Genomic DNA, 19,936 nt, shown 5'->3' on the forward strand with positions numbered 1-19,936 from the left:
TATGTATACATCTGTCTCCCCGACTCGACTCTGGACTTCCAAAGGGCAGAGACTGTGTCTTTTTTAAATGTTCAAACACGTGCATCATGTTCCATTAGGGTCGGAAGGGACTTTAGAAGTCACCTAATCCAGCCCCTCATCTGACAGATGAGGAGACTGAGGGTGAATGATGCACCCCTCCTCACATGGCCAGTGGTTGAACTACAGCCTGAGCCCTGGCACTGCTGCCTACCAGCTATGCCATCTGAGCCTCAAACTCTTCATCTTAGAAAAGGGCATAATGGTGTACAGTTGCCTACTTACTAAGCAGCTGCCTTGCAAGTAAGTACTGATGAGGAACTCTTGCAACCTGAGGAGTATTGTTACGATTACTGCAGAGAGGATGCTAGAGTAATTACGGGGCCTATTATTCACTTGTGAGGTTGACATAAGGGAGAGAGTCTGTCATGTTTTCCCACAGCATGGCCTTTGAAGCCCTCATCAGTCAGGCCAGAGCCTACCACTTTCAGCTTTAAGCCTTTTAACCTTTTCCTCCAGCCTCTGATCCATTACTTTATCGTCTTATTCATGGCCTAGACTTTCCTCCTAACTCAGTCCAATTAGACCATTTACTACTAAGTGATCTGACCCATCTGCCTGGCCCTGGCCCTGATGGATCAGCTGTTGAGTATTATCGGAGACCACAGTTCCCACCCTCTTAGGGTCTTAGTTCTTGGACAAGAAGCTCTAGAAACCAGGAAACTCAACTGTGGTATCCTCCAAGCTCTTCCTCAGTGCTTCTTTCCCTGACAGCCAAGTAACCCCCTGTCCCCTCATGACCTTACCATCATGGTTGGCATTTCCTAATGTCCATGGCTCGTCTGAATCAAAGTGAGTGTCTCCACCAATCCCTGGGCCAGGGAAGTAGGCATGAGCCAGGAATCCCCCTTCACCATCAAACGGGGAGCTGTCGCCATGGAAGCCAGAAGCAAAGAAGATCATGATGTCGGCCTCCTTCCGGTCACTTTTGATTTCATGGTAGGGCACCTCTTCAAAGGTCAGCGGGGTCACCTTCTGCCACACATCGAAAGCCTGGCGAATAGCTTTCCGCGTGTCTAACTCACCCACCTTTGGGGTGTAGTTGTGAATGCTGGTGAGAGAGGGGAGGATTGATAGGGAGGAACAGACCAAGAATCAGAGACCAGCAGAGCTAAAAGGGACACCAGAGGCCATGTGGGCCTAGAATTCTGCTGAGGTACCTCAGGGGTTGATAAAGAGGTTGGGTGGGCAGGGCTCTGGGTCCCCACCCCTGCCTTTTACTTAGTGTTTTATATTTGATCTCTGAAAAAGTTTGTGTTGAATTTGTAGGAAAAAAATTAAGTTGTGCATGGCATTTCCTAAATTTTAAGTTTTTCTCCCAATACATAAAAATGTACATTTATAAAATTTATAAAAACACTTAAACAGGGACTTCCCTGGTGGTGCAGTGGTTAAGACTCCATGCTTCCAATGCAGGGTGCCCGGGTTTGATCCCTGGTCAGGGAACTAGATCCCACATGTCACAACTAAGAGTTCACATGCCACAACTAAGGAGTCCGCCTGCCGCAACTAAGGAGCCCACGAGCCGCAGCTAAGACCCAGCACAACCAAATAAATAAATTAAATAAATAAATATATTTAAAAAACCCACTTAAACAGTGGAGAGTTTAAGTCAAATATCCTGTAAAAAAATCTTTGGCACCAGCTACTACTGTTTGTCTACATAGAAGGTGGTATAGGGTGGCATGTGATTAAATCAGTTACAGGTTTAACTACGTAAGGTTACTGTATCCATATTGCATGGTTCTCCACGATGGAGCATCACCACTTCTGGCTGCTCTGCCCCATGAACACCTGGGGCAAAGACTATTCACCCATTCTACAGGTAAGGAAACTGAAGCCCAGAGAGGTTGCGTGATAGAAGTTAAGGTTAGAATTGGGTTAGAAGCCACTTCTAACTCTACTCTTGAGGAGACTCTAAGTCTATGCAGTTACTAACCCAGATTCTTCTGAAGTTTCCTCCTCTTGTCAGATTTCTGAAAAAATCCTGTTCTGGTCTCTACAGCTTGTGAGCAGGAGAGTCCTTAGCTCAACCCAAAGGATCTCTGTCTCAGATCCTACTCCTGAACCCAGGGATCCACCTGAGATGGAATCAGAGACTTGAGAGGTACAAAACAGGGCCCAGCTGAGCCTGCCCTATGCCTGGCCCTGACCCCACCCCACCTGAATCCTGATGTCTGCGTCTGCTGTGATGGGTTCCATCATCCCTGCCCTTGGTCACTGGGCTGATTGGAGCCTGATCCTGCTTTGCCCAGACAGTCAAGGGATGACAAGTGTTGCAATTCAGTTTCCAGCTCTTTATGCAACTTAAGAAACAACTGGAACTCCGTGCTGGGAATCTCGGCTGAAGTCCATCAATCAGGCTAAGTGGGGAAGGGATCCAGATCAGAGGGAGTGGGGTTTGGCAAGCAGCGGTAGGGAGGATGGGTTCAGCCATGGTTCTTTATCCCAGGTGAAAGTTACCGAACATACCCCACTTCCCGTAACTAAAAACTCTAGGAATCTGAACAGAGCATAACTCATGAGCCCCTAAAGGACCAAACAAACCTGAAGCTGGAGACGTAGCATCCTCTGAACGCTACAAGAACAAAGTCATGGGGTCTCAGAGCCTGGCCCTGATTACAGACCCACCTACAGTGTGAAACTCAGGCCAGGAAAAATCAGAGTGAGGGTGGAGCCAAAGCCAAGGAGGAGGAGAGGGAGTTGAGGCACCTGTAGGTGATGTGCTTCTGCCGCCACTTCTGTCCCGTCAGGGCATAGCGCTTGTTTCTCCGCCTTCGGCTCAAGTGCGGGTGATCAGGGACACCACATCGGGGTTTCTTCATCCACCTGGGCAGAGAGAGGACACACAAACACACCAACACTGTGGTCCCTGGACACTCTAGGAAGGCACTGCAGCTCCCGGTCCCAGGCTGAATGGCAACGTGCACACTCAACCCAGACTCTGGGCCCCTGGCTCTGATGGGATCCCCGAAAGGAACACGATCGACTGCTCGATTCATCACTTCATTCACTCCCAACTGAATATGAAGAAGTGCTGCTGCATAAGAGACTGCGAGTCAGGAGACACGGGCTTGCTAGTTCCAGCTCCGTCACTAATCATAGGAGCCCGGGCAAGCGACTGAGTCAATGTGAGCCTCAGTTTCCTCATCGGCAATGTGAGAATTTCTAGTTCTCGCTGGTCTTAGCTTGTGGGGAGCCTCCAAGGAGGGAATGCACGTGGAAATGCTCTGTAAATGAAATTAGATCACATCACTCCCTGCTTTAAAACCTTCCAATGATTTCCCCGATCGCCTAGAATAAAACTCAAACTCCTCAGGCTTCCCTGGTGGCGCAGTGGTTGAGAGTCCGCCTGTCGATGCAGGGGACACGGGTTCGTGCCCCGGTCCGGGAGGATCCCACATGCTGCGGAGCGGCTGGGCCCATGAGCCATGGCCGCTGAGCCTGTGCGTCCGGAGCCTGTGCTCCGCAACGGGAGAGGTCACAACAGTGAGGGGCCCGCATACCGCAAAAAAAAACAAAAAACAAAAACCTCAAACTCCTCACGTTGGCCCACAGCCCCTGCATGATCCGAGATCTAACCCCCACCTACGCATGATGACACCAGCACCCCCTGCTTCCCCACAGGCACTCTGCGCCAGCTCCAGTGGCCTCCCTGCTGTGCCTTGAACATGCTAAGATCATTCAGCTTCAGGGTTTTGCATTTGCTGTGTCCTCTGCTTGCCATGCCCTTCTTCACACGGTTTGTTCCCTTACTTCATGAAGGTCTCTGCTCAAATGTCACCCTTTCCAAGAGGACTTCCCTGCCACCCTCCCTAAAATAATGTCCCCCTCCCCATCCCACCTCTATCTGTTTATCCTGCTTAATTTTTCTTTATATCCTTTTTTTTTTTTTTGGCTTCAAATTTAATTTATTTTCAATGAGACTATGATCCTTAGAGGATTTTTCTGGGTAGTTAAAAGATTGGGGAGATAATTTATTACAGACAGATATTGGTTATGAGTAATATTCTTACCAAAAGATAGCTATCAATATTTTTTTTTGATTTTTTTATTAGTTTCTGCTTTATAACAAAGTGAATCAGTCACACATATACATCTGTTCCCACATCCCTTCCCTCCTGTGTCTCCCTCCCTCCCACCCTCCCTATCCCACCCCTCCAGTCAGTCACAAAGCACCGAGCTGATCTCCCTGTGCTATGCGGCTGCTTCCCACTAGCTATCTACCTTACGTTTGGTACTGTATATATGTCCATGCCTCTCTTTCGCTTTGTCACAGCTTACCCTTCCCCCTCCCCATATCCTCAAGTCCATTCTCAAGTAGGTCTGTGTCTTTATTCCTGTTTTACCCCTAGGTTCTTCATGACATTTTTTTTTTCTTAAATTCCATATATATGTGTTAGCATACGGTATTTGTCTTTCTCTTTCTGACTTACTTCACTCTGTATATCCTTTATCATTGTCTGAAATTACATCATATCTTAGCTTTTTGTTTATTCTTTGTCTCTCTTACCAGGTTCTAACTCCATAAGGACAGGAACCTTGCCTGTATCCCCAGTGTCAGCACAGTGCCTGACTCAGAAGGTGTTCAAGAATGATTTGTTGAATGAATGAATGAGAACTATCCCATGGTGGAAAGGCATAGCTTGGAAGACAGTAAATTCTCTTTCACTCCAGGTGTTCAAAAAGTGGCTGAATAACTGTAGGACTTGGAGTGTAATCATCCGCAGCACTTAATTACACTGTATTGTGATTTGAAATCTATTAGTCTGTTGTCTCTAGTAAATAGTAAATTCTTTGAGAACAGGAACTGTTTTCTATTCATCATCGTGTCCTTAGAAGCTAGCCCTGTGCTTGGAACTAAGTAAATCCTGGTAACTGTTTGTTGTCAGGTTAAGTTGCATTAGGGAACAGTGAGCCTGGGACTTCATTGGGGATATAAAATAGGGGCCAGGATAGGAGATTTAAAAGATCATGGCTGATTGGATGGGCCGTCCTTGCATTTCATGTCTCTGTGCTGCCCTAATGACCAGCTCACTGAACTATAGATTGAGATCGCAGGCGGAAAAACAGTCTGGCCTTATTTGCAGTTGTTGAAAGCAGTTGCCTTTGGCAACAGAGAGAAAAGGAGACACAGACTCTTTTAACCAAATATTAAGGGACTTGAGGGACTTAACCAGGTCTTACTCATTTTGTATGCTTGACATCACCTAGAATGCCCACACTCGGAAATCAATAACAAAAGACAAAATAATAACAATAACATGCATGGGTATAAACGTTTATCATTTTCACAGTGTTCACTTTCTTTTTTTAAAAAAATAAATTTGGGGGCTTCCCTGGTGGCGCAGTGGTTTAGAGTCCGCCTGCCGAGGCAGGGGACACGGGTTTGTACCCCGGTCCGGGAAGATCCCACATGCCGCGGAGCGGCTGGGCCTGTGAGCCATGGCCGCTGGGCCTGCGCATCCGGAGCCTGTGCTCCGCAACGGGAGAGGCCGCAACAGTGAGAGGCCCGTGTACCGCAAAAAATAAAAAAATAAAAAATAAAATAAATAAATTTGATTCTCAAAACAGCTCTGTGAGGTAATCAGAAATGATTGATCCCAATTTTACAGACGAGGGAAAAGGTACAGAGATAAATTGAGTAACTTGCAAACTATAGCAAACTGTGAGGCAGGACTGGGACTTTGTTGAATGAATGAATGAACTATTAATGCAATTTGAGAAAAAAAGCTGGGGCTTTTCTTTTCTGTGCTTAGTACAAGTTTGGGTTAGAGGAACTATGTTTGTTGAATGAATGAAGGAGTGAATAATGTGTGACATTTCCCAAGGTAGGCACTCAAAAATACTACTTTAAAGTGCTAATCTAGCTTCCTTTCACTGACAGTCCCTGGGAAGAGACCCAGGAGGCACCTCCAGGAGGCTGCACTAGACCTGGAAGGGCCCCCAGGGAGGCAACAGGCCCAGAGAGAGGCAGCGATTGCCCAAGGTCACAGAGCTGGAGCCAAAACTAAGGTCTCCAAGTTCTACCCGCAAACACCCTCCACATCAGGTCTGGGATTAAGTGTGAGCATCTTTCTCCTTCCCAAGTCTCCAAAACAGCGTTCCCCCGCCTTCCTACAAAGAGCTGGGGGCAGAGCGGCAAGTGGGAAATGCCATCTTCCTCCCTCAGATCTTTCCCTCTGCCTCCTTCTCTTGCTGCCACCTGCCACTCTCTGAAGCCTGTCCAACAGGCCTGCGGCTTCTGGAACAGAGCGAAACCCAAGGCCAGGTGGTGCCTCAGCAGACACACCAGTGCTCCTGCCCCGGGATGCGCTGCCATGAGGCCTGCACAAAGCCCTCAAAATAACCTCCCCTTTGAAAGGCGGTCAGGCTCTCTTTGACCAGCTGGCTCGTGAGGCCACAGGGCCAAGGAGTCCACTGTACTCACAGCATCATAGGAGCGGTCAAATGTATTATCTCAGAATTTCACAATCTCACAATCAGAGAATCTGAGGAATAGAAAATGTTCATACAGAATTTTAGTATCATAAAACCCCAGACTCGGACTTCCCTGGTGGCACAGTGGTTAAGAATCTGCCTGCCAATGCAGGGGACACGGATTTGAGCCCTGGTCCGGGAAGATCCCACATGCCGCAGAGCAACTAAGCCCGTGCGCCACAACTACTGAGCCTGCGCTCTAGAGCCCACGAGCCACAGCTACAGAGCCTGTGTTCCACAACTACCGAAGCCCGCATGCCTAGACCCCGTGCTCCACAACAAGAGAAGCCACCACAATGAGAAGCCCACACACCGCAACGAAGCGTAGCCCCCGCTCGCCACAACTAGAGAAAGCCCGCGCACAGCAACAACAAAGACCCAATGCAGCCAAAAAAAAAAAAAAAAAAAAGAATCCGCCTTCCAATGCAGGGGACACGGGTTCGATCCCTGGTCGGGGAACTAAGACCCCAAATGTTGCAGGGCAACTAAGCCCACACACCAAAACTACTGAGCCCGCGCACCACAACGAAAAATCCGTATGCCGCAACTAAGACCCGACACAGCCAAAAAACAAAACAAAACAAAACAAAACCCAGACTCACTAAATTTTAAAAGCTTAGAATAATGGAATCTAGAATTTAAGAGTCAAAACTCCAACACTTCCCCCCCCACCCCTGTGTAAATGAACAAGATGAGGCCCAGAGAGATGCTTATCTCAAGGAGTGACTCACCCAAGGGATGGATTGATCCTGGATCCACAATTGGCTAGATTTCCTGTTCTCCACCCACTGACTTCCCCGCATCCTCCCCCAGCCCCGCTCCTTCTTTCCACCTGAGCGCGGGCTCTTGCCCCTCCCCCACTGCTTGGGAAACTCACTCCAGCTCTTGGTCGTGCCTTCGTGGCAGTTATGGCTTTTCTTAAACAGCTTTAATAACTTTCATGGTTATTCCTTTAAAAAATATATAATATACTCAACTCTCTCCCATCTTAAACAAACAAAAATTCATCCCTCTGTAGCTCCGACCAGGGACTGAATCCCGGCCACGGCAGTGGATGCCCAGAATCCTAACCACTAGGCCACCAGGAAACTCCCACGGATCAGCTTCTTGAAAGTTGTCCCTACCTTTGTCATCTCCACTCCTCATCTCCCCTTCTCCCCACCGCAATCTGACTTTCCTGCCACCGCTCCAGGGAGGTTTCAACGGCCAGCCTCTTTGTTACCAAACTCAGCAAGCAGACACCTTTCAGTCTCCTGTTGGACCACCATGGCAGCTGATCCTGCTGACCATCCCCCTTCAAGGCCATGGCATCCCCGCCCTGGGCTTCCTTCACCTCTCAGGCTGCTCCTTCTCGGCTTGTTTTGTGAGTTCCATCCCCAGCACTCTTCTCTCCCTCCTCTTTATCCTCTCCCTGAGTATAAAACCATCCCTGTAGCTTGGCTTTCTTGTCATTACCTCCTAAGTATCTCCCCGAACCTCAGTGTTTCCTTCTGAGTTCTAGACCAGTGTAGCTAGATGATGGTGTTTTTCGCTAAATGGGGAGCCTCTGGAGGGCAGGGATCAAAGGACCAAGCCCAGTGCCTGGCACACACAGGCATTCAGCAAATACTTGTTAAATGGGAATAGTGGAATAAGACTTGCCAACTCATTATTACTCTAGAGTTCTCTGTATCAAGTGAGATGTGTACATCTCAGGAATGCCAGAGGGGTGACTCACAGACCCACAAGTTATTAGTGTCAGAGGAGATTTCAGACCATCTATAACCAAACCCCTTATTGTGCTGATAAGGAAACTGAGGCCCAGAAGGGTTAAGAGTCTTGTCCAAGGTCACACAGCAAGTTTACGGCAGAGCACACCCCCAGCTCACATAGGAAAGGGCACCTTGGGGTACTCCCTCCCCGGATGACACTGCAGGGGCAAATGATAGGAAGGTAGGATGGGCGTGACATACAGATGAGGCCGTGACAAATGTGAACCCAAATGTAAGTCTGGAAAGTTCAAAGGCACAATGTCCTATACAAATCTTACTCGATTGTTGTCTGATCCAACACACCGGTGACTGGGATCCCGTAAAACTGCTGCATAGTGGCGACTGCTGACTGTAAGGCCTTCCCTGAGTGCAACGCGGATGCCCGTGAGTCATAGGGCAGCAGATAGCCGTATGACTTTAACCAGTTCTGAAAGACATATGAAAAGAAAAGGATGCATTACTCGAGAGAAGGCTCTGTTCTACTTGGGCAGAGATTTGCCCTTGAAACCAGGGATCTTTTTACCAGAGGGACTTATGGACTCAGCCTCTGATTCCTGCCTCCTTCATTCCCTCCTGCAGACACTGTCAAATTAACCTCCAGAAAGCCCAGCTCTTGTTGGCTGACTCTTTTGCTATAAAACTTTCACTGGATCTCTACTGGCTGCAGAATAAAGATTAAATTGCATTCCAGGCTTTCCAGTACCCTGCCTCTTTACCATGTATGTGTTTTCCACTGACATATGACTAGACATGCAAGAGCACCAGAACAGTTCATTCTCGGAAGCAGACTGGCCTGATAAAACGCTGTGCCACCCAGAAACTCACTGTGTCCAAAGGCAGAGTCTGCTGAAGAATCATGTTGTAGAATATTAATAGGCATGAGATTATCTTCTGTCTTTATTGTTAATCCCTCCAAAAAGAGCAAGCCATTATAAATAAATATAAACAAAATAAGCAAAACAACATATTATTTAATTTAAATATGAGTACACAAATATATGCATAGAAAAAAGCCTAGAAGGGCGCACATAACATAATAATAGTATGGTTATGTAAGAGAATTCTTTGTTTTTAGGGAATACATGCTGAAGTATTTCAGCTTACATAACGGTACACGGTGTCTGCAACTTTTTCTTCAACAGAATCAGGGAAAAAATAGAGAGAAAGAGGGAGAGGAGAGAGAGGGAGAAAAAAAAACAAATGTAGTAAAATGTTAGGAGTTGGGGAATGTGGGCGAAACATATTCAGGAATTCTTTGTCCTATTCTTGAAAACTTTTCTGGAAGTATAAAATAATGTCAATTTTTTTTCAGTAAAAAAAGAATTAATTTGAATATCCTTTGTTATAGTATCTTGGGGGAATTTTTTCTGTGCTTTTCTAAGTTTTATGCATGGAGTCATTTTTTTTAAAGAAGGAGAAAAACTTTAAAAGGGAAAGAGAGTCTGAAAGTAGCTTGGATGAAGCTCAAACAAACAATGAATCTGAAGGACAGCACAGTAAAGATGATTATTTCCACCAACAAGCACGAGGGATGGAAACAGAAGAAATCAGAAGAAATCACAGCACCAGGAAATATCTGTGGCACCGATTGGAAAATGGGGGAAATATCCACATATCTATGGAATCCACAAGCATGTCCTATAAGGAGCACACCTACACACTGGTCTCTAAACCACACAGGACCTGCTGCTCTTCCTCAGAGGATTATCTTGAACACCAAGTAAGCTAATGAAGCAAAAAGATCTTAGGAAGCTGTATTATGTCCTTCCCATCTATAGTTTTGTTTCTTGTTTCTATATGAACAGTCTTATTGTGGATGCATCTGTTCCAAGTTAAATCAAACCATTTTGGGAAGGAGGCAGACCAGAAACTATAAATAAATTATTATTTATTTCATCCCAGGTGGCTATCACATCTTTACTGCCTTGTGATGAAATCCATCTGACTGAGTAAAAACAAAAGAGTCATGGGACTTCCCTGGTGGTACAGTGGTGGTACAGCTCCACGCTCCCAATGCAGGGGGCCCGGGTTCAATCCCTGGCCTGGGAAGTAGATCCCACATGCATGTCACAACTAAGAGTTTGCATGCCACAACTAAGGAGCCTGCCTGCTGCAGCTAAGGAGCCCATGAGCCACAACTAAGGAGCCTGCCTGCCACAACTAAGACAACAAACTAACTAACTAAATAAATATTTTTTAAAAACCCCAAAACAAAATAGAATAATAAAGTCTTAAAACATCCACAACAGAGTGACAACCTTAACTCTTTCATGTTTGAGATCCAAAACCTGTTTTTCATTCTAAATTTTGGCACAGGATTTCAATACTTCTTGCACTTTCCCAAACTTTGAATCTCTTTCATGCCTTTGTTTGTTTCCCCCATCTGCCTGGCATATTTCTTTTTTTTTTTTTTTCTAAAACTGACCATTGTAACCATTTTATTTAGCTTTTAGAAATGTTTTATTTATTTATTTATGGCTGTGTTGGGTCTTCGTTGCTGCACGCAGGCTTTCTCTAGTTGCGGCGAGCGGGGCTACTCTTCATTGCAGTGCCCGTGCTTCTCATTGCAGTGGCTTCTCTTGTGGAGCACGGGCTCTAGGCATGCGGGCTTCAGTAGTTGTGGCACGTGGGCTCAGTAGTTGTGGCTCTCAGGCTCTAGAGCACGGGCTCAGTAGTTGTGGCGCACAGGCTTAGTTGCTCCGCGGCATGTGGGATCTTCCCGGACCAGGGCTTGAACACGTGTCCCCTGCATTGGCAGGCGGATGCTTAACCACTGCGCCACCAGGGAAGCCCTGGCAAGTGGATTCTTAACCACTGCGCCATCAGGGAAGTCCCTATGCCTGGCATATTTCTAAGTTTGGCAAAAATCTTTCATTATTTTAAGGTTCAGTCCATAAATTACTCCCTCTGAAAGACTTGTCTCACTCCTCAGCCTGTTATTTTTTTCCTCTTCTGTGCTCCCTAAATCCCGTTACAGATGGTATAGCTCTTATAATATCGGGCTCTAATCATTACTTTATGTATCAGACCCTGAGTTCCTCCAGAGAAGGGTCTGTGTTTTACTCATCTCTCTATATCCGGTGCCCAGGAAGTGCCTGACAAAGTAGCTGATCATTGTCTCCATTCAACAAACATTACTGGGCACCGACTACCTGCTGGGCACTGACTACCTGCTAGGCACTGTGCACGTCTCTGGGGATACAACGATGAACAAGGAGCTCACAGACCAACAAGTAAACCCACCATGAAAATACAGCACTAAAAATCAGGTGTGTAGAGGGTTCCATGGGAGAACAAAGGTGGGGGGCCTTATCCACATGGAGGGGTGGGGATGGGGAGCAAGGGGGAACTCAGGGGAGGCTTCCAGGTGGAGCTAAGTTTTGAAGGATACAGCATGTGCAATTGCCTGGAGGTGTTGGGATGCATAGCACATTCTGAGCGGTATTTAAAATGGCTGGAACTTGCAGGAGAAGAGTGTGGTGATGAGTGGAGAGGATTGGAAAGGAGGGGAGTGGGGAGAGATGATTTGCCATTAATTATCTGTTCACAAAGTGGGCAACTTACAGAGAATCACTTGTGACTTGACTGTGGTCTCGGATCAGCCAAAAAGCTCAAGTAAAGCATCTGGAAATGGACATGATAGGGCAACTGACAAGTTGCCTGTCCATTCATCCAGCTCCAGTTTCTATTCCCAGGTCAGTTATGTCATCAAAGCATTAAGTTCCTGCACAGTATTCCTCAGCCCCTCCCAGCCAGCATGCCACATTCCGTTCTTTCTTTACAGAAACTTCAATGAAGAATTGCTGGGTTGAATAAACAGGGCGGTATAGTGGGAAAGAGGCGCACAGTCCTGAGATGGAATCCCGGCTTCACCACTTGCCAGCTGTGTGACTTTGGACAAACTGAGCTTCAGTTCCCCTCTTTGTAAAATGTAAACAATGACCTTCCTCCACAGGATTGCTGTTAAGATGAAATGATCAAATGTACCTGACATATAATCACTCAAAAGTGATTCATTTGTTATCCCTTTGGATGGTGTCTCTGTTACCTTTTGTAAAAATCAACGTGGAAAACATGGTCTTTGACTCCTTCCCTGCCTTTTGAAATCTAGTCATCCTACCCTCCCCCTGGACCAAGAGCCAGTCCTCGTGGGTCCTATGGAGGGTAGTGCATCTGTCACAGTCAAGTCTACCTGCTCTCAGGTGACCTATGGTTATGACCATCTCTCACACAGCACTGGGAACACTGCATGCAGAGAGATGACAGCTGACTTGAATTGCTTTCTTCGCCCTGTCGCTCAGCTTTATTGGGACCAAACACAATCACTTTCTATCAAGCTTTAGCTTGAGGAAAATGGTTTCCCTACAGGAGATTCCGCATATTTTCTGGTTTCAGAAAACGCACACTGGGTAACCCAGTGGTTTTCCATTTTTGGCCTTTCTGCCTGAAATCTTTCAGTCAAATTTATAGCATAAGTGTTGGACATGGTGATGCTTGGAAGTAGCTATTACTTTTTTCATCTTTCCAACCATCAAGTTATGTTTCATCCTTAAAAATCTTACTTAAAAACATTGCTTCACTCTGTAAACTGCCTCAAACCCTTCCAAAAAGAGGCATGGTACAAACTAAAATCCAATTCCTCCCTATCTGGGGACTCAGTTCTCTTAAAGTCCAATTAGGATGAATTACAGCATTTGGGAAATGGCTGGGGAACTTTCGACAGATAATTCTGACAAACCAGTCAACCGACTGAGTATTTTTTGAGCACCTACCTCCAAGCTAGTATGGAATTTAAGGATCTTCTTCCCTCCTGTCCTCATTACTACATATGGTAGGAGATAGGGAACAGGGAATTTTTGGCATAAACTCTCTTCAGTCTTCTAAAACTTTGGGGAATTGAAAGTAGCTCCTCCTCTGTAAAGGGCAACCTGGTTTACCCAGCTCCTTTTTTTGGATACTCAAGCAAGGAGCATCTCAAAGCCAATCAGGATCCATTATGAAGTTCTCAGCAGTGTCAGGAGTTAGGATCTAAGGACTCAGGTCTTAGGCAAATGTCTAGTTCAGGGCCAAACACTGGAATGGATCAGCCTTCTCTGGGTTCTGCTTCCCTCCCAAGTTCACTGGGAGCTCAGGGGCAGACCCTTAAGAGGGGAAATGGGAGGGGGAGGAACTGGTCAAAGGACAGCTCTAAGCCAGGGAACAGGGCATTGAGACTGGACCTGGGTTGTGCGTGAGTACGTGTGTGTGTGTGTGTGTGTGTTACAGGGTGGGAGGCTAAGGACTATGCATTAGGTACCAGACAGTTCCAACTTCTGCTGTTTAACCCTGTCTCTGCCATTCACCTGCTCTGTGGTCCAGGCAATCCTCTGACTTCTCTGAGCAGAAGTTCCTGATGTTGAAGGAAGTCTTCTACACTCCAGTCGTCCCAAGTCCAGAACATTCCCTGCCCTTTCACACTTCCAGGCTGTTCCTGCTGCCAACAGAGCCCATTCTCTTTCTGCATGTTAGCAAACTCATCCTTCAAAATCTAGCTGAAATGTCACCTCCTTTGGAAAACCTTCCTTAACTCTCCCTGGCAGAGCTAGGGGGCACCCTCTTTACTCCTGCAGTGCTTACTTCTCTAAACGTTGCTCTAAACGTAACTACCACGGTGTATCACACCTGTTGGTTGATATGTTTTCCCCACTAGATTGAGCTCCCAAGGAGCAGAGACTGTCATATTTATTTTTATATCTGCTACAGTACTTAGCGCAGTGCCTGGCATAATAAGTAATCACTGAATGAATGAGTGAGTGAAGGAAGGAATGAATGAGTGAACAAAACAGTTGGTCTAGGAGGTACTGTCTGGGTACCAACGAAGGGATTTCATCTTGGGAAGGTTTAATGAGTGATACACGTGAAAGCACCAAACACAATCCTCGGTATCTATTAGGGACTGAAAAAACCGTTTGCTGAAATTCAATCTTTTGTGGTTTGACTTCTTTGCCTGATGAGGCAAGAGGCTCCACTGTCCCATTTGGAAAAAGATAAAATCCACTAAAGGAAAAAAAAAAGTCCCATTCAGTTCTAAACAGAATGACCTACCTTTCATCGTTTTACACCTGGATCCATTAATCAATCACCAGCCGTGTCAGAATTCTAACCTTTACAGCTCAGTTAACCAACTCTAAGATGTCTGTCACCCTTTAAGTGCTGAAAAAGGTGTAAACCCAGAGGAAAGTGAGAAAGATCTCAGAGCGCGAGCAGGGACCAAAATAGCTGGGCTGAACCGAAGATGGAGAGATTACCAACAACACCGCGTGATTGGTCCGCTGGCCAGAAGGCGGGATTTTGGTTCCCGAGAAGCCGAAGCTGAGACGTTTAGCTGCAGCGGCAGGCAAAGGAGAGAGCGGAGAATAACAAGGAAAAAAGTGGCCCGAAGAGGGAAGAGAGCGGCAGACAGCAGAGGCGGTGGTGAGATTAGAAGTGTCAATGGAGGCGGCAAGTAGCAGATCAACTGGTGTGCTGCCGTTTGCTCTTGGAAAACAGAGATGGCCATGGGGGAGGAGAGAGATGGATCGGTCAAAATAGCGTCTCCTGGGGCTGTTCAGGAGCATTTGCATCTGGTTGGGTGTGAGCCCAAACCAGACTGTACAGGCCTGGAGAAGGAGCAGGGGAATGATTAGGATCTGGTGTTTGGTCAGGAATCCAGTGGGTCTGAAGGTAATGTCAGAAAGGCCAGAGGCGAAGTCTACAAAGAAGGGACAGGCAGGAAGGTGTTAAATTTGGAAGCATGGGCTGGAATGAGAAAGAAAGAATCAAAGATCTTGATCAAAGAGTTTGGGCAGCTGAGGTCATAATCTAGGGTGACAATGTGGGTAACAGGAACAAGGCATCGACCTCAACATGCATGGGAAGTCCAAGTCCACTTCTAGAGGGACAGCGACAAGCTAGAGCATGACTAAGGGAGAGTGGCCAGGAGAGTGAGGGAGTCATTCATAGGAACCATAGCCCACGAGGAAAGATGAGGGATGTTTAGGCTGGAGAAGGGAGGACTGCAGGGGACATGGCTGTCTTCAAAAAGCCAAACGGGGCTTCCCTGGTGGCGCAGTGGTTGAGAGTCCGCCTGCCAATGCAGGGGACGGGGGTTCGTGCCCCGGTCCGGGAGGATCCCACATGCCGCGGAGCATCTGGGTCCGTGAGCCATGGCCACTGAGCCTGCGCATCCGGAGCCTGTGCTCCGCAACGGGAGAGGCCACATCAGTGAGAGGCCCATGTACCGCAAAAAAAAAAAAAAAAAAAAAAAAAAAAAAGGCCAAACGGCTATGGATAAAGGAGATTTATCCTGGTTGGCAGACGGCCAAGCTAAGACCAGCACAGGAGATCACAGGACATAGATCTTGACTCACTCAAATAAACAGCTTTTTAACAGAGATGTTCTAATTATAGTAACAAGGATATAGCTACTATTATTAGAACTCCTACTACATACCTGGCACTGTGCCAGGCAGTCTAGAGTGCAACGACCCCACAAGGTAGGAATTATGACCCCCAATTTGCAGCTGAAGAAACTGAGGTTCAGAAAGGTTAAATAATCATCCAGAGCCACAAAGCTAATAAGTAGCAGGATTCAAACCCAGTTGTCTCTGAAACCAGGCATTTCACACTGTCAGACCGCTGGACAGGCATCCCTTTCCCCTCACAGGACTTTCTATAGCTCACACTCCTTTCTGTACCTTATCTCAGATCACAGTGAGCTCAATACCCTTCTGCTGTGATTCCTACGCCACCCCCCACCCAGTTATCAAACCAGAAGCTTCATATGACACACGTCTCCCCGCTCTCCTTGGTCCTCATTGTCTTTTACCAAAGAACTATTGGCTCTACCTCCTAAACATCGAATCTGTTTCTGTCTATTCATTCAATAAGTATTTATTGAGGACCTACAACGACGTCCAGGCACTGTGGGCTAGGCTCTGGGATAGAACATCGAACAAAAACACTCTCCTTACTTTCTAGCTACAGTCTAATGGATGAACCATGTTGCCATAAGTGCTATGAAAAATAAAGTAGGGTAAGGAGATGGAGAGTGATGGGACAACTTTTTTTATTGAGAATGGTCAGAGGACGTCTCTGAGGAAGTCACATCTGAGCAAGAGACCTGAAGGAGGCGAGGGAGTTCCAGGAAGAGGGAACAGAAAGTGTAAATATCCTGAGGCAGCTTCAAAGTCTTCCCATCAAGAGCTTTTGAGGGAGGGGGAAATGGGAGGTATTAGTCAAAGGGTACAAAATTTCAGTTACACAAGATTAATAAGTCCTGGAGAGCTACTGTACAGCATGGTGCCCGTAGTCAACAATACTGTATTATACACTTAAAACATTTGCTAAAAGGGCAGACCTTAAGTTCTTAGCACAAGGTGATGATGATGGTGGTGGTGGTGATGATGATGGTAGAAATAAAGAGGGCAGGAGGAAACTTTTGGAGGGGATGGATTTCTTTATGGCATAGATTGTGGTGATGGTTTCACAGGTATATACTTAGCTCCAAACTCATTAAGTTGTATGCAGTAAATATGTGCAGCTTTTTGTATGTCAATTATACCTCAGTAAAGTGGTTTTAAAAAAACCAAGAGGTTTTATGATATGGTCCCTGACTACCTCTGCAGCCTCCTTTACCACTCCCCACCTAGCACTCTGTGTTCTAGTGTGTTCTAATTCTTCCAGACCCTGACATAAATAGTTCCTTCTGTCTAGATCACGCTCCTCTCTCTTTCTCTGGGGAAGCCTTCCTTGACCCCTTAACTCAAGAGTTCCTTCTACATCCCTGGTCAGTACCCATCCTTCTCCTTATCACAATTCTTATCACACAGTGTTGCAATGGAATTGCTTGTCTCCTCTGCTTGACTACACAATGCCCGAGGGCGGGGCCCATAGTCTTGTCTTCTTCACTATTGTATCCCCACACCTAGCACAGGGCCAGCATAGATACCTCTTTATTGAATAAAACAAGTTGAAGTGTTCAGGGAGAGGATGAGTGATTGCTGATCAAAATTTGCTATAGAACAGAGTTTCTCAATCCCGGCACTACTGGTATTTTGGGCCAGATAATTCTGTTGTAGCAGGGCTGTCCGGTGCATCGTAGGACACTTAGCAGCATCCCTGGCTTCTACAACAAGATGCCAACAGCACCACCCCCTCAGCTGTGACAACCAGAAATGTCCCCATTGGCCAAAGAGTTCCCTCGACGGTGGGCAAAACTGTCCCATGTTGAGAACCACTATTATAAAGGGATTCCCATATAGGGCTGCCTTGAATATTCTCTAAGGGTCCTTTCAACCCTAAATTCTGCACTAGGCATTTAGGGAAAGCACTAGGCATTCAGTCAATAGCCTCCTAGGATGGGGCTCAGAAGGAGAGCTGGTTTCCTTATCTGAGCAGGTGGACATGAATGGTAGTGAGGCGTGGAGAGCAGTGAGGAGCGAGGCAGCTTGAGAGGACATTTCGGGTATGGTTAAGAGTACACGCTCTGGAGACACACCGTGCTGCGCTCAGATCCTAACTCTCCCATTTGCTTGTTACACAACCCTCAGCAAATTATTCAGCCTCGCTACTGCTCACATCAAGCTCCATCTGCATAATGTCCTTAGCATGTGCCCCATGGAGGGGTTGTAAAGATTAAATAACATAATACGTGGTATTGAGTGCTCAGTAAAAGATAGCAATAATAATGGCTGTTATTTTCCTGATAGGTGACAAACAACTCTAAAGCCCTCACTGCACTGTAGCCCCAAACACTGAGGCTGTGTTTCTCACTGTGCAGTCCTTGTGCATCATGGCCTGTCAGCATCACATCATCCAATGAACTTGTTAAAAGTACGTATTCCCAAACATGAATTTAGCCCTACAAAATCAGACCCTCTGAGGTTGGGAACTAGGAATCTGCGTGTTTTGTTTGTTTGTTTGTTTGTTTGTTTGCGGTACACGGGCCTCTCACTGTTGTGGCCTCTCCCGTTGCGGAGCACAGGCTCCGGACGCACAGGCTCAGCGGCCATCGCTCATGGGCCCAGCCGCTCCGCGGCATGTGGGATCTTCCCGGATCGGGGCACGAACCTGTGTCCCCTGTGTCGGCAGGCGGACTCTCAGCCACTGTGCCACCAGGGAAGCCTGGAATCTGCATTTTTAAAAAGAGAGCACCTAAAAAAAAAAAAAAGAGAGCACCTAAAGTGATTCTGTTGCCTACCAAAGTTTGAGAACCACCGCAGTAAGGACGGCTGGGAGTTGATGACCCTGTGCCACAAAGAACGGGCATGTTACGTTCAGTATCACCTCTGATCTGCGAGGACAGGAAGCATGTTGCCATTTAGGAGAGCCTGCTGTTAAAGTTGGCTCAAAAGCCAGCCCCTGCCCTCTGTGCCTCAGCTCTGCTCTCATCCCTGGGTCCTTCACCCGCCTGTCTCCTCAGCCAGCCCTTACAGGTGGGTTTTGGCCTCAGTTTCCCTGGCTGGCACTCAGGTCCTAAACTGAGATTGTAAGGATGCTCATCTGTTTCTCAGGACCTCATGTTCCCTGCCTGGTTCTCAGTGTCCTCCAGAGAGTGACACTCTAGTCCCTACACACCTGGGAGCTGAGTGAGGTTGTATCTGAAAAGACAGGTCACTTGGGACCAAGATGCCACCACATGCCAAATATTACTTAACTCTGCTCTTTCCAGCTGAGTGTCCTTGGGCAAATGACCTAACTTCTTTAAGCCATCATTTTTATTCATCCGTTACATAGAGGATATTAAAAGAAGGGTTGTTAGGAGGATTCAGTAAGATGATGATTCACGAAGATTCAGTACTAGCTAAAATTATGGCCCTTCAAAGATGTCCACATCCTAATTCCCGAAACCTGCTATGTTGCCTTACATGGCAAAGGAGACTTTACAGGTATGATTAAGTTAAGGATCTTCAGGTGGGGAGATTAGCCTGGCTCATCCAGGTGGGCTCAGTGTAATCACAACGGTCCTTATAAGAGGGAGGCAGGACATCAGGGTCAGAGATGGAGACGTCAAGACAGAAGCAGATGTCAGAGTAATGCCATTGTCGAAAGGGGGCCACAAGCCAAGGAATGCGGGCGGCCTCTAGAAACTGGAAAAGGCAAGGTACGAATTCTCCCCTGCAGCCTCAAGAAATAATGCAGCCCTGCTGACACCTTGATTTTAGTCCCTTTAGTCCCATTTCAAACTTCAGACTGTAAGATAAGAACTAATAAATTTCAGAACTGTAAGAAAATAAATTCATATTGTTAGAGGCCCCAAAGCTCGTGGTAATTTGTTTCAGTAGCAGTAAGAAGCTAATAGATGAATGTAAAGCATTTAGCAGATCCTGGAACATAGTAAGCGTTCTCACGATGTTATTGTCTGTATTTTTCTCCCACACTCTTCAGCAGTACATGGACCACCACCTTTGGTCATTACTGCTGGACCGAATCACTGTGTCCTTTGGTGACTCCTCAGAGATCAGCCTTATCACTGTGGCAGTTCCCTCCAACTCCCATCCCACCAAAACCCTGCTTCCTCCTCCACCCACAGAACTGAGGTCCCAGTCTTGCCGCTGAACCCACCTGAGTTATAACTAATTTTTTAAAACTTCAAATGTGAAGGCCTA

At 46.7% G+C, this 19,936-nt stretch overlaps 1 protein-coding gene across 1 annotated transcript in view; it reads right to left on the bottom strand.

The window, feature by feature from the left end:
* MMP24 (matrix metallopeptidase 24) overlaps positions 1-19,936 on the bottom strand; it is a 44,812-nt gene that overhangs the window by 15,531 nt on the left and 9,345 nt on the right. Inside the window, exons 2-4 of the mRNA XM_060120616.1 lie at positions 8,588-8,736; positions 2,791-2,907; positions 825-1,129 (exon numbers count right to left, since the gene is read on the bottom strand). Coding sequence (XP_059976599.1) covers positions 825-1,129; positions 2,791-2,907; positions 8,588-8,736 — 571 coding nt within the window. The remainder of the gene's footprint in view (positions 1-824; positions 1,130-2,790; positions 2,908-8,587; positions 8,737-19,936) is intronic.

The sequence above is a fragment of the Mesoplodon densirostris genome, chromosome 16 (assembly GCF_025265405.1).
Source record: "Mesoplodon densirostris isolate mMesDen1 chromosome 16, mMesDen1 primary haplotype, whole genome shotgun sequence".
NCBI lineage: Eukaryota > Metazoa > Chordata > Mammalia > Artiodactyla > Ziphiidae > Mesoplodon > Mesoplodon densirostris.